This window comes from Neopelma chrysocephalum, unplaced genomic scaffold (genome assembly GCF_003984885.1).
Source record: "Neopelma chrysocephalum unplaced genomic scaffold, ASM398488v2 Primary Assembly neopelma1_86, whole genome shotgun sequence".
Lineage (NCBI taxonomy): Eukaryota > Metazoa > Chordata > Aves > Passeriformes > Pipridae > Neopelma > Neopelma chrysocephalum.
Genome location: NW_020897748.1, coordinates 3776795 through 3792197, shown reverse-complemented (window position 1 = coordinate 3792197; position 15403 = coordinate 3776795). Strand labels below are relative to the sequence as shown.

The following is a 15403-nucleotide window of genomic DNA, read 5'->3' as shown; positions in this document are numbered from 1 at the left end:
AGGGTTTTGCACAGGCTGAAATGAAACTTCTGTTTCCCTCAGAACCTATGTGAACCCTCTTCTCTGACAAAACATTCATCTTTTGTCATCCAAACACTTAATGGGCTCACAGTTGATGGTTAAAGGTGTTGGTGTCAATTTTACAGGAAAAGAAGAAAAACTAGCTTTCTTCAGCTTAGAAGATAAGGCAGACGAGGCAGTATCAAGGGACAAGAAAAGAGTAAGTCTGAAGTAAAGGTTCACAAATTGCTATTCAGTCTGAACAGTACAAAGATCAGAGAGAAAATTGTCCACAGCCATTTAAAACACACTTTTTGTAATAAAGAAGGGAAAGACATTCAGCAAGTTAAGCTGTCTCTGTGCTTTACTCACATCTGCATTTTTCATAAACCATGAAAACTACAAAACTTTCTAACTACAAATTACTTCTCTCACATTAACCAAGTGGTAAAGAACAATCAATGAAGAACACAGACAGATTTAATTTCTACTGGCAGAATTCCTAACACAGACCTAGATAACACCTTTCCAGTATCAGCTAGCTGTCAGAGATCGTTTTTATTGAGCAGTATAAATCTGAAGCCTCTTTGTCTTGTCCCTCATACAATCTTCATTGCCATATATATGACTACAGTGTTCTCCTTCAAGCCCAGGCTTATGTGTGGAATCCTAATTGTCACATAAGCAACAAAGACTTCTTAAAATCAGGCATGCAGGCTTTGGCCAGACCTATTACAGAGATTCGCCCAGCTTCTTACCTGTGCCTCTCTAAAAATGTAAGGTCCTAGTTCTTTCCTGTGCTCCAGAATCTTCTTTGCTTGTTCAGGTGGGATGTCAATCTGCAAAGCTGGGGGTATGGCAGAATTAATAAAGCAGTTGATAATAGCTGTGATCTTTTTCTGTACTATGGCATCAGCACAATGAGAATGGCACAAATCCTGAAAGATGAAAAATAGCATTTTCAGTCAATGGAGAGAGAGACACAAGACCCTTTAGAGAGGCCCAATGATCAAAGAATAATAGTCAAAAATATAAAAAAGAAATTATACAATAGATTCCTTCAGTATATAGGACAAAATTCTTATAGCAAATGTGAATGGTCAAAGCCATAGTTAAGACTTGAGTGGGAGTTCCAGTTTGCAAATACAGATGTACAGCAATCATGGCTTTTAAGTAATAATCTCTGCCTGCATGGTCGGATGGAACAGGATAGTTTTTAAGTGCATTACTGGCAAATAGGAGGCATTTCTGAAAAGAGAAACACACCTACAGGTGTGAAATGCACTGATTTTCACAATAAGCCTGCTATGACTAGCTTAGCCATGGTAACCAAAATACAAAGAAATGCTCTAAATGCTCCAGCAAAAGAGGGGAAATATTTAGAGGGTACGAGGAATGTTGGCAAAAGGGGGACAGTTTTAGCTACCAGTAAAATCTTCCATTTATTGAAATCTTCTAGTTTCACCATTCATTAGGATTTTCTAGTTTCCCAAAACCCTGGGCTTGGAAATAACTGTATGCAGAACAGAATACAAAACAGACCTGAATTTACAGGAGTGAGATCACAAAGGAATACTGCGATTTTTCTACTTTTCTTAATGTGATCCTATTGTTCTGATGGAACACCTGTTATTACTGTGTTTTGATGCTCTGACAATGCTACCATTGGATTTTGACATGAAGGAAAAATAATTCAAAGAACTTCCTCCAAACACTTTGAAACATGAACTTTCCCTCAATCCATAAACATCAAGAAATTTCTATAGTACTAGGAGACTATCACTTATATCTAATAGAGTCACTATGAGTGCTCTAGAGAATGTTCAGGAAGAGAGCCCTCTAAATGAAGAAACTGCATTTAGTTTCGGTATAGGAGTCTAGATATTTACTTTGCAAAGAAATTAAAAACAGGGCTTTTAACCAGAAATGTGGTATGTGAAAGAGCTGGCTTGTTTTATTATGAATACTTTTGAGTTTTGAAAAGGAAAAAAAGAATGATAACAGCTATAATAAAGAAAGTAAGGCAATACAAAAACATATTCAATATATCCTATGGCTTCCTTTGTTCATCTAGCATAGAAGAGAAGGCAGAGAGCTGTAGTAAGAGGGAAGACAAACAAGCCATATGATATGAAGAGAGATGAGACTGAGCATAGAGGAACAGATGGAAATGATCCACAGATTTATGTTTCTTCATATTTGTTTAAAAAGAAATCTTGGTTTTGGATTGTCCCAAGATGTGCCGCCAGCCTGATGGGTTACGGGGAGCATTGACTCCTAAAGGGAATTCTGTCTAAACTGATGGCACGATAGGGCTCAGACAATACAAGTATGCACTGTGCAAAGTGCTGCCCACGCCTTTGGCAATATTCCTCCAGTTCAGCCTGACCCACAACACTCCTACTACTTCAGCCCTTTGCTTCTATAAAGAGCATCAACTGCCAACCATGACAAATCACATGCACGGAGAAATACGGTCAGATTGTACTTTTTCTTTATAAGAAGACAAATAAAATTAACATAAATGCAGGAGAGGGTTGGGACAAAAAAACAATGAAAGCTTTCTTCAGAGAGCAGATCTACAGGGAAAAGAGTCTAAACTACATTGCACATTAATTTGCAGAAAGTTTCCATGTCCTCCATAATGTAGCAACGAAGAGTTACAAATCTGAAAAAAATTCAAATATTTTCGAAAGGATTCATTTATGAAGGTGCCTTCATATCAGGTTTTTAAGGTAAGATAGTCACTCTATAACCAAGAGAAAGAAAGCAGCGCCCCCAGAGAGCATTTCAGCTAATGATTCCTTACTTGGGGATCAGAGCCTTTGTGAGGAAGAGAGATTGAACCCTGGAAACAGAGGAGCTTCAACTTCTAAAGCAGACTCCAAAATTCAAATTCATAAAATTAAACAGTGAAAATACACCCAAATGCCTGCAAAAGATCTCTAAGTACTACTGCAGCATCAACTGTGTTTACCACCTAACTTCTGAGCATGTTAGCTAACCTCTCGCTCCCTGCCTGCCATGTGCACACAAGCTGTGCTCAGAAGCCCAGGAAAGGTTCTGCACTCTGGTAGCACTTTTGCATCAGGAATATCCCAGAGGCAAAAGGAAAGAGGAAAAAGTGAAAGATCTGTGGTGTCCCTGAATTCAATCCAGGGTGCTACTAGGAAGCTGCAGTGTGATTTAAAGGCTCGCTCCAGAGGTTTTCCACTGTTTTCCAACCCACACAGCAGCAATTTCACAAAAGTGTATTTGGGAGAGAGATAATCCCTGCTGACCTTCCCCATCACACTTCACTTTGGTCCCATCCTCAGCTGAAGTCAAATGTGACACTACAAAGGGCAAGGGACTTGGGGTCTGCATTGCACATATAGGCTTTCTGGGTAGATACTATCTTTACATCTATAGATTTGATTGAATTTAAAAGTTATCTCTGATTTTTGAGGAATTACCCAATTCAGCAATAATCCCATTATTTAACTGTATGCAGCTATAAAGACAGAATGAGCATTTTAACACTGGCATATTTTCTATTGCTCAATGGATGTATACCAAACTCTGGGCATTAGCTAGTTGGTAGCGTCCCTTTAGGGACTCAGAAGAATGTTACAGTTTGAAGAAGCATAATGAAATACAGGGATAATACATTTGAGTCAAATATAGCTACCCTTAAGAAGTGAGGGTTTTCTTCAAAAAAACCCCCTAGTTTAAGCCGTGAAAGAGGTTTTACTATGAACAACAGAACGAATGCCTGTAGACATTCTTGTTAAAATTCTCATAATATGCAGGAGTGGATGCATTTGCAAACTGAATGCTATTCCCCCGGCTCCATTCTACTACCGTACCTTATACTTTTGTACTTCTTGCCAAAAGAGCACTCCATTCCCCAGCAGGTCTCCTTGCAGTGACACAAAGCGTTGAAACAGATTTGCTGTCACCGGATCCAACAGTGCTTTGCGGAAAGCAATTATTTCACTAGATGAAGAAACACACTTATTGTCCATATGCTGTCAAAAAAAGAAATAAATGCACCAAATAAACTTTGTTTCAAAAAGCAATAACAAAGCTATTAGTTAGCGTAAACTGTCTGATTCTTATCTTTCCACTGACCCTAACTTTCAGTAGTTTATGACTTTATGACATGGATACAATAAAATGTGGCAAGGTTTCATTTCTTTTTTTCCTTCTTTTTTCTTTTTTTTTTTCAGTTTGGTTTAGGGAACATTTTTTGGAAGACATGATGGGAGAGGAAATGACTGACAATGATTTAGACCATATGACTACATACTATAAAATATGGAAACAGCTATTGTTATTGATTATGGCAACAGGCTACTTTTCTAGAGAACAGTTTGAGTTTTGTGCAAACAAACAACAAAGAAAAAGGAACAGACAAACCACATAGCTTAAAGTTGTAAAATGCTTCTGACAGGGATCTCACCAACAAAATGAGCTTTGAAATGTGTTGCCATGATCACCAGCAGAAGCCAGAGAGTTTGCTCTCTGTGGAATAAAGCTACCAATAGTAATACAGAATTTAGAGTCATCAAGACATTTTGGAAATCCTCATGCTGCCAAGCACAAAACAGTAGGCAGCCAGGAAAGGGTGGAGAAAGAAAGATGGCTTATGCAGAGACAGTTTGTTTGAAATGAAGTTCATGCTGGCCTGTCTTCCTGAACAAACAGTTCTTGTACTGTTGCTGAGGAGCAAGCCAAACAACCCCCTTTTGTTATCAGATGGATGAATGAAAACCATCTTTTAACAGTGGTTTAAACCTCTTGAAGTCCTGGAGGGATGGAGTACTCTTCAATGGTCAGCATGGGACAAAAACATTTTTAATTGTTGCCAACAGTCCTGGAAATCTAACCTGATCCTAAGCTGAGAGAGTTTCTGCAGCTGCTCTTAAAAACAGGGGTTATGCTTAGTGTCCTGCCGCAGAGCCTGCTGGGGTGAGAGCCTACCCTTGTGAGAGGGTGGGTGGTGGCCATCCAGAGGGTCCTTTGGTTAAAATAAAGTCAGCTCAACTTAGGCAGTAGGGTGGGTTCTTCTCAGCCCATGTCTGATGCTCCTACTACGTTCTATCCCCTGTGACCAGGATTTAGGCAACTTTTGGGAAAAATTATTTCTGGGTCATATTCATGAAAGGAAGAACAAAACATTGCTCCCATCCCTATACCAATATACAAACTGCTTATTTTATGGGTCAACAACCTTGAAGCACAACATGGAAAATAACCATCTTCCTGACAAACAGACAAAGGGAAAACTCAGTTAACAGAACCCATATGCACTTTGGATCCCTTTTGTGCTGATGGTTTGCATGGATAATTGGTGACCGGGTCTCCAGTTTGATTTCAACAGACAATAAAAGTTCAACTGAACAAATGTACACAACTTGTATGTTGGCGATCACAAAAAGTTCACTGCTCTTCAAGAGGAAAAAACTGGCAAACATCTGATGAAATGTATTATTACAAAGGTTTAAGAAGTTTAAATTTGATATTATCTCAGTGCTGTGAGATTAAAATACAATTCTAAATGAAACAGATACTGTGAGATATGATTAAACCTGCCCACTCCACTGCATACTTCACATTCCCTTTTGTGTCTGCACGTAATCCACTTGCAATAATAAATAAACTACCAGATGCTGGAATGAACAGCTTGTCCCAATAAGTCCACTGCATGCAAAATACAGATAAATGTGAACTAAAGGTACAATATCAGTTTGAGGAGGGTTAAGAGTGCTCCAAAGCCCAAGACAAGAGACATGTTTTTATCAAGTATGACCTCTCCAGCCAGGAAGGGAGTGAAATCTACCATGAACATCAGCAGGGAGCTAAATTCAGGAGTAATATGAGTAATCAGTCCACTCTAGCCAATACAATCATGGCTGCTTTTGACAGCATTACACTTGGGCCTCACACTGTCAACAGGGAAATTGTGAAGAATGTACAAGATCCAAATGAAAAAGACAGTGAAACTGCAGACACAAGAGACATGGTACATTTCACTTGCCTTCCATATCCTGGTTGTCTTCTGCTGGTCTTTGCGTAAAATATCTTCAGTTATGTCCATTACCTACAGTTGAAAAGTAGATTATAATTGTATTTTTTAACTCTTCTTGTTTCTTGTTCAGCCCTCTAATGATAGAGACCTCAGTGGTAGAATAATTTACATCTTTGTCTGGATCTTATGTCTGAAACTAGTTGTGGACCCACACTGAATGCCAGCCCTTCTTCAGCTATAAATGAGACTGGGAAGTTAGAGAAGACAAGAAGCAATAGCAGTCAAACTGTGGACTTCCACTGGTTTACTTTACCCATGAGGGACCACTTATGTTAGTAACAAATTTTGGAGTTTTTTTTTTCCCAGTATGAAATGTTTTTAGTTCCTTTGGACAGCTGTATCAGAAATACAGACTTGATCCTGCAACTTCTTTGTAGCAAAAATACACCTCAAATCAAGGGCAGGTTTTCTGAATAAGGACTACATAGCATGCCCACAGTATTTGGTCACTGTGAAATATGAAGCCAAGTAGAGAATGTCATCTGGTTTCATTTCTTCTAAAATACTTTCTTCAAAGGACCTTTTCATCCTCTGAATTTGCAATAAGAAAGAGAAAAGAGCAGTAAAACATAAATGGAGTTAGGAAAAGACTAAAAGCTCATTAGAAGTATGTATTTCCTGTAAACTGTTTATTTGAGTTGAATACAACATTTTCTAAGCTACTTGGGCTAATCTGCCTGCCAGCACAGTGCAGCAGGTGCAAGAAGAGGCCTGAGTTAGCTTCCAGACCTGAAAGCAGCTTAGCCTTATTGCATAGTCTTGTACCAGGACTTGCAAAGAAGGCAGAGTTCAGCTAAAAAGGGCAGAGGGTTAGAAAATTTTAATTTAATTACATAATCATTATTAAAATTACAATTTGTCTTATCAGAACCTATACTTTTCATATTCCTTAGTCTTCTGAACCAATGGAAAGGATCCAGTTCATAGCACCTCTGACAACCTTCTTGATGTTATAAAGATGATAGAAAGCAAATTTTATTAATCAATGCAGTTGCATATGTGTCTGCTTGGTGGAACTGTGAAGTTTCCTTCTGCCATGACATTCACATGTCAGAGCTGTTGTGGAAGTGCAAAAAACTAAGTCTTTGCATCTGTCAGCAGCAGGATGATCTCCTTACACAGATCACAGCCACAGAGGCATTCATAAAAGGCAGATTTTCAGACTTTCTAATGAGCCAGCAGGAGCGAAAGGCTCCTCACTCCCAGTTTTCTGGCAACTTTCTGAAGTAACCAATTGGAACAAGGCTTATAGCAGTTAACCTCCCCACTAAGCAGAATTTCACAAGTCCTGAAGTAATTTCTACAGGCATTGCAGCTCCAGATGGGAGAATGCAGACAGCATAAGAGAGAGAAAGAATTACAGCACGGGAAGCCCACTCGCTTGTGTTCTGGTGCCCTTGGGCAAATCCTTTACACAAAGCAGCATTTCTTCAGTGCACAACTGTATGGCTAGGGCAAAATGGCATATGGAGAGTGTAGCACTACAGCAAAGATTAGTTGACTCTCCTGGCAGCCTGCCTGGCAGCAGAGCTAATACCTGTTCCTTCAGATTTAGGATCTAACAATAATACTGTCAGCTAAACTAAGCCTTCAGAGCACTTCACAATTATCAAGCTGAATGTTTCAATCTGTACATGCTACAGCACCTCTTTCAGTGTAAACTGAAAGAGAGTTGAGGGCTGCTTTTCCTCTGAACCTTTGCATCCCAATGGTAAATTATGAGCCAAACAAAAAACAATGCCTGGATGTGTCGCTGTTGTTAAAAAATTACCTTTGCTTGTCTCTCCACCCCACGGTGTTCATCTGCCAGGAACAATGGCAGCCATTGTTTTTCTAATCTCTTCTGGATGCACTGCTGAACTTCTAGCAGAACTGCTGCCGAAAGTTGATCGTGAAGGATTTGTCTCCTTCCTCCACCTGAATGCATTAGCTAAGCAATCCAAACACAATAACACATGACATAAACTTTTGTGTATACCAAAAGTCCTTTATCTCTCTACATCCTTGATTTAGCAAAGCATGAGCTTAATTGTAAGCAAAGCATTTAATGTATGCTTACCCAAGGCTCACATGTACTTTTCACAAAAGGGAACAGATTACATTTGTCCCTACCTATAATAGGATACAGACTCTGGGAAATAATACCCCAGCTTGACCAAGTAAATTGCCTAAGTATCAAGATATATCAGAGTACCACAGCTCAGACTTACTGTCTGTGGCTTTACTGACATACTAAATAGAAAGCTGGAACAAGTCACTGTGCCTGAAAGCCATTTTTACACTTTTTCTGAGCTGTGTTTTGCATGCTCTGGCTGTGGCCTCAGATCAGGGTTTGAGAGAGATGGTCTATAAGGAGCAGGGAGGAAGAACTCGAACAGGAAGGAAGGGACCCCCAGAACCAGAACAGAACTAGACTTCTGGCCAAAAATATAGGTAAGATTTGAGGAGATAGCTTGGGGAAAAGCTGAATCAAATCCTCTTGTGGACTTTTATCTCAGTGACATTCAGTGTGATTGTTCTTTATAAATGGTTTTGTAACTGGTACCTTTTCTTGTTGCTCTCTGGTAGCTGGGCTGTTGGGTCCAAAGAAGTACTTGTCATTAAAGTACTTGTTTTCAATGTCCTTAGACTTTTCTTCAATTTTTTCTTTATCCTCATGGAGCATCTTTCTGAACTCTTCAATATCAAGCCAACACATGAGATCCATGCTACAAACAAATTTAAACAGAATGTTATTTCAGTATTGAGTAAATATCATCAACATTCTAGGGAGTTATTTGTTTAACCAGAAGCCACCAAAGTAATCAAGACCTAAATACCAGGTCAGATTGGGCTGAAATTTTATGTCATTTTTTCCTTGCTCAGTACCATCTGTTGAGACCATGGCACTTGCTGAACAGGCAGATCAAACACACATCTTGGGGATCTCATTTAGGGTCACTTTTGGGGTATCCTAAAAGGAGTACTTCCTCAATATGCCACTGCTAAATCCAGCAGAAACTGTGAACCAGAGTGTAGAGCTCACAAGGAGAACGAAAAATTAAACAGATGAGAATTTGAATCACTACTGAGGCTGTGAGCCACTGAAAGACAAGTTGACGCCTCCTGTTCTGCCCCCTTGTCATATTGCCTGAGAAAGGAGCATGGATGACACCTGGGAACATCAGCCCCAAAAATCACCCCCTTCCTACCCTGTGTGAAATGCTAGAGTTTAAGTCAGTTTGCAGTCAAGCAGACAAAACCAATTTATGGTAAAATTTGTTTCTAGAGCTTTTTGTGGGATGCTTTTTCATAAGTTACTGATTCTACTACTTATTTCATTATTCATAGTCAGTGACAATCTCCCTCTGCAATCCTCAATCTATACATTTTTCATAACATTTGAGTGTACACAATAAATTTGTTTTCATAGAATGGTTTTGTTCTTTAAATCAGAGGACAGAATAAGTGACATACCTACAATTTCAGTTTAATTTATATAACTGTTTTCTGATGGTATCTTATTAGCTGAAGTTTTGTGAGCATTTTAATCAGGACATTAACTGTATTTGATGCAGGAAATATGAAACATTAAATTCAGGTAAATCTGTTTTACTTTTCCATTCAGCTAATAACTGGTTCTTTCAAAGTATTAATCTATGAGTAAAACTTTCAAAAGCATTTGACTGATTTAAGAACAGATGTTCTCCTTTCAGAAGTCTTTTGAGACCCTTACAGCTCTAAGTTCTATTGAAATTCCTTCATTTGTTAGTTCATCACAACATGAATAAGTTCACTCAAATGCAAGTGCTCCAGGTTACTGTGGTTTATGGAGTAACTCCTTGGCATCTACCTATGACAACTGATCAAATATGTGCATCTTATTTAAAAAGTACAATATATAATTTTTAAGTGTGTTAGTTAAGCCATATACAGTGGTGGCTTATCCTGGCTTACTGCACTTTTTTCTTTGAACAGATCAGGAGCACAGGCATAATCAATTAGTTTGGCGAGACTAACAAATGGTAACCCACTAACTCAAAGTAACACAAACTGTCCTGCAATTGTGTGAATATATTCTATATATTTAATGAAATATTAATTAATGAAACTTCTTTTAGTTTATTACCAGAATTTGTGCACAGGTACTTAGAAGCCTGTCCTTCCTGAAACTTGGATCACTTCGAGTTGGAAAAATCAGAACCATACATTTTGATGAAAAGGCAAATGGCACGTTTGTTGTTTTTTTCCAAAAATTTCCAGACTGCATTATTTCTAGGATCCCTTCAGCTTATAGTACCATTAAGCATCTTTACTGTTGTATGCCTGCTGGACTATAGAGTTACTACATCTGGATCCAGCTCTAAAACACTTCTGTGAGACTTTTTCAAATGTTTTTCTTCATTATGAATTTTTACAAAAGAAAATTTCTCCATAAATTAAATATTTCTCTGCCTGGCTCTACCACTTAAGAAGGGACTTGTCTGTGATTAACAGAGAGGCAGGAAATCCCAGAGGCAATTCAGTGTCCCTGTCCAGGACCTCATCCTAGCCAGTGATCTGGTGATTTCTACCATTTCCCATGTTAGAGAGTATCTCAAGACCAGTGGTTTCCACAGTGGGGTGTGTGCAGCCACGGGGTGTTCAAGACCATTTGTTAAGGGGCAGGAAGAAAAGATTATAACTTCAGTAGCACATGTGTATAATGTATAAAAAATTAAATATACATATATTGAGGGTCCATGCTCAAAAATTTTTTACTGATGAGTTGCATGATCAAAAAAGTTTTGAGATGACTGCTCTAGACAACTAACTCAGAAGTGACTTGACTGCAGGCACCCACAGCATGAGAATATCGATTACCTGCAGTCCTTTTGTAGTCAGTGAGAAGAAATAGCCATCTTAGGAATGATCCATCCAAACTGGTTTTAGATGTTACCTTCAGAATGAGAAGAAATGTGTCCAGAAGTGTGTATTTCTCTCTCTGACTACAAAGGGAACCTTCTGATGATAAGCAGAAGTGATGACATTGAGTCTTGGCCAGAGGACTTCTGTGCCAGATGCCCATCTCTGGACACTTTTGAAAAAGCTGACCAATATCCAATCTAAAATTATAGCAGTGCTTGACTAGAAGCACTAGGCAATATGCAAGGCATCAGCTCATGGGAACCTACGTTAAAGGAAGGAAATGATAATTTAAGGACAAAAAAAGAAAAAAAAACAAAAACAAATGGGCTCACTTTTTCAAAAAACCTGCCCAAACTGTATCTGCTACAGGCTGGTACTTAAATCTGTTCAGCAAACACAAAACTGTGGTTGCTCTCGCACTGTGAGAATAATGTGTCTGTCTTCTATTATTTGTACATTTTTATAATACCCAGCTTTAATTTTTAAAATGTAATAAATGGAATCTGCACTAAAAACTATAAATTTTTACTCAATAAAGGCTAATTGCTCTACTCAGGGGTTTGCCACTAATGAAAGCAGAAACAGAAAGCAAAAGTGTAATACAATCATGTTATGACAAGATAATTTTTACCCCAAAATGTTAAGACAATTCAGTTGTCTGAACAATGTGCATGTGTATTTCCTTAATATGCAAATGTATTTTTAAAAAACACTAAAATCTGTGAACATTTAGATAGCCAAGATCCCCAGCAAAGATTTCTTCTGAACTTAGAAACCGAAAAAAAATAATAATAATAATAATGATGATGAAGGAACATACCCAGCAGAATGCTCATTAAGAAAAGCCCAGAACTGTTTTAACTTCTCTTTGTCGTGGATCAGGTCAGACAGATTAGGACTTGCCAATCCTTTGGGAACTTGACGCAAGTACTGATCATCAGGGAAGGATGGCAGACCAGTGTCAGCAACAGTACTCTGAGGGAAGAAATTATTCTGCTTGCATAACTGCTTTTTTCATCTCTATATTTTGCTCAGTCTAATAATCCTTGCATTTGATAACCTGTCTCTGTAAAACAGCTTTTTGACTGCTGAGGAAATAAATTGAGTTAAGGTTCCAGCTCCTAGTCAGCTTTACTTTTACGTTTGCTTTAAACATACCACTGTGTGCCAGTTTCATAATCAAATAAACCAATATATACCTGTAATTTACTTGAAATTGAGGTATTTACTCAAGATTAAGGGCCCAAAATATATTTCACAGACTTTAGTGGAAACTGTCTTATTGACTCCAATCATACAGTGGTCTGATGTTGATATAACTGACAGAAGACCCCTATATCTAATTAACACAGTGGCTGTCAATCAGTCCCCAAAATGAATGGTAGAAATCGGACTATTTGCTTCTCCAAACTGGCATATGGTCATGCTTTCATTGCTAATACTCAAAGTGTTAACCTTCCCTGATAGAAAAAGGAGTTGTTTCTGTTAGTAGGTACTTGTCTTACCTCATCCTTCTTGGAACCACTCACTTGATGCAAAGCCTGGAGCTTTGTAAAGCACACAGAGTCCAGCTGTCGAGTTTCTTCCACCAACTCCACCTAATAAAAATAATATCTTATATCATCCCTACAGTACACATTATAGAAAGATGGAGAACTGCGTGGGCACTTTGCCAGTGACAGTGGATAGAAAAGAATATGTTTGCCAATAATGAGACTGATGTTTAGAAGACACTACACATTTTTCTGACAAACGATTCTATTAAAAGCTCTGGTAGAACAAAATTTTCCTATCTTTGTAGGATCAAATGTAGATTTCTGCAGAAAACCACTAAATAACCTAACTATATATTTAAGAAAAGAACTTTGTATTAAAAAAATGGCTAAATTATATTGTCTATATTATACATTCTGTATACTGTACATATATATATATAATACTGTGTATATTGTGTCAGACTGACTTGATTGTCTATACCAGCAAATCATATGTCAAAGTGCCACTGAGAAGCAGAAAAACAGTTCTTAAAACTATGACTCTCAATGGAAAATGTCAAAGAGACAGAGTGCCACAGATTTCCAGAAAAAGAAATTTAAGATGAGAAAGATGTTATAATATCTAAACAATAAAGGTGAAAGCTTTCAGACTTTCAGTCTTGTCCCCTTCCTTAGTTTTATACCAGGTAATGCCTTAAGTAATAAATTGTGCATGATTTGAACTCATGAAGTATTGGCATTTTTTAACTTAATTACAAACCTTATGTATACAACTATAGCAGTTCTCCATGTTATGTGCAAACAATCAGTAACTGCACAAGGGATAATTTGGTGACCTCTCAGCTGACTAAACCATTCAAATTCAGATTTTAGGATATTTAGCAAAATTAAGCCAGTGCCTTATACTGATTAGCATGCCCCTTACAAAGATTAGAAAGCTGTGGTTGTCTTATACAAGAGTTTATGTGCGAGAGAGTTTAGATTATATTCATTATATTTTCATCCAAATGTGAATACCACACTAATCACCGTGTTATCTAAATGTCTTCAGGCTCAGTGTAATTCTGTTCCACTGCTTATAAAGTGCTCTGGGGTATTCATTCCCTTAAAAGAAAACATAGTTTAAAAGTAAATAGTAAAATAATTCAGAACATTTAAAGAAAAAATGTAGATATGTATACTGACCATGTCCCAAATAAGCAAATTTGGACTCACCTAATTCTTGACAAAGTATCTTGTTTCATTATGGGCCAATATATCCTGCTATAGGGTAGAACAAAGGGGAAGAGTAGAGCCAGGGACTGAACAAAATACAAAGCAGACCTTGTCTAGGAAGGAGTGTGCCTAAGTATCAGCCTGCGCCTAGTACAAAGAGACTCTAGTGCCTCCTAGAACAGGTCGTTTTACGTCTGTGTATTATAACTCTTCACAAACGCATGTATTGTACAGTCAAAAGTACTTAGTTCTGGTTTTTTGTGCCTTGATTAAGATGTTTGTGTTATTAGAGCACTAAGAAGTCTGCACGTAACTACATTTGCAAAGCAACGCATCCTCGGTTAACTCCAGGATACATAAACTGGCGCAGATATTAACTTTAAAGGAAAAGTATATATTTTCAATTCTTACTTTGGAGGAATCCTTCCATCTCTAGAAGCAGTGACAATTCTGTATTCAGAGAGAGCTCAAAAGCAACTTCTTTTATACAAAAATTATGTATAACAGTACTTGGCTGAGCTGATGATTTGACTCAGTGAGAACCAGCAGTAGATACTAGACAACTAGTATTGATAATACACATGGAAAATATACAGTTACAAAAGACTAAAACTAGTCTGACAGAAAGTAAATGAAATTTCAGATTCACAAAAGTATCAATCAATTACACAGTGCTTTGCAGGTCATAAAGAATTATGGCTGAAATAGCTTAGAAAAAATAATTTATCTGAAAGGTTAGAAAATATGCTGAAAAGTGAAGAAAATATTTTGCAGCTTTATGAGAAATAAAATAATCCGGTTTTATTATAAGTAAATTGATTTAAGTGGGAAACAGGAGGTGTTGGGATTTTTCTTATCTCTCATTTAATTTCGGGAATTCTAGGCGCCTCGCAAAGATTGTAAGATGAAAGGCCCCGTCAGGGCTGGACACCGAGGGAATATTGCGGTCGAGGTAGGATACAGTATATAAAAATGGAAAATTTACACCGGCCACATGGCAGGTCTTTGTGTGCAAAAGAACCCCCCTGTACAGTACAGGGGGGTACGTCATCAATCAATCAGGTGGGAGGGTGACACCCTCTCCCAGGTCTGAAAAATTACCTTTTAAGGTAAAATACCTGTTACCTGCAGAATATTCAACATCTTCGGTGGCCAAAGGGTACAAAGGGAGCACGCTTTTCCAGGCGGGTGGCTTGGGACTGCACCCAGCGCTGCAATAAAGGATTCTTTTCTGTAAGTTTCCTTGTCCTGCAAGTGTTTTTTTGCCGTTTTATAAATTGGGAAAAGAGATTTTTCTCACAGCTTGGGTTAGTATATTTCATTTTAGTAAGTTTTATCAGTGTTCAAACTTTCAAAGTTTCTAAAGGAAATTATGTTATCACAGGATGAGAAGTCAAGTCCCCTTGTGAATTAATTAGAAGGTAGAAAATCAAAACCAAAGAAATAAATAACTTATTATAGGGTGGGGTTCTTATTGGAGTCTCACAGGGACCTGCACCGAGGTTGTTTTTTTAAACATTCAGAAACTATCTGGAAAAGGAGGTGAGTGAGGAGACAACAAAGTTTGCAAAATGATTCCACAGAGCAAAAAAATTAAATGGACTGTGAAAAGCTGCAGGATTTCAGGACACTTTAGCATCTGCATGATAAAAGGGCAGCTGAATTCAATGATAACAAACATTAAATCATTCCAATGAGCTCCAAATGAGGGCTTTCCATTAGTTGTTATTGC

At 37.9% G+C, this 15403-nt stretch overlaps 1 protein-coding gene across 5 annotated transcripts in view; it reads right to left on the bottom strand.

Annotated features, from left to right (window-relative positions):
• Positions 1–15403, bottom strand: part of RGS22 (regulator of G protein signaling 22) — a 70713-nt gene that overhangs the window by 15211 nt on the left and 40099 nt on the right. For all 5 annotated transcript variants that reach the window (XM_027692460.1, XM_027692462.1, XM_027692461.1 and 2 more), the window contains 7 exons: positions 12466–12558; positions 11781–11935; positions 8619–8781; positions 7845–8003; positions 6023–6085; positions 3849–4010; positions 759–938 (listed from right to left, as the gene is read on the bottom strand). In XM_027692460.1, the coding sequence (XP_027548261.1) occupies positions 759–938; positions 3849–4010; positions 6023–6085; positions 7845–8003; positions 8619–8781; positions 11781–11935; positions 12466–12558 (975 nt within the window). The remainder of the gene's footprint in view (positions 1–758; positions 939–3848; positions 4011–6022; positions 6086–7844; positions 8004–8618; positions 8782–11780; positions 11936–12465; positions 12559–15403) is intronic.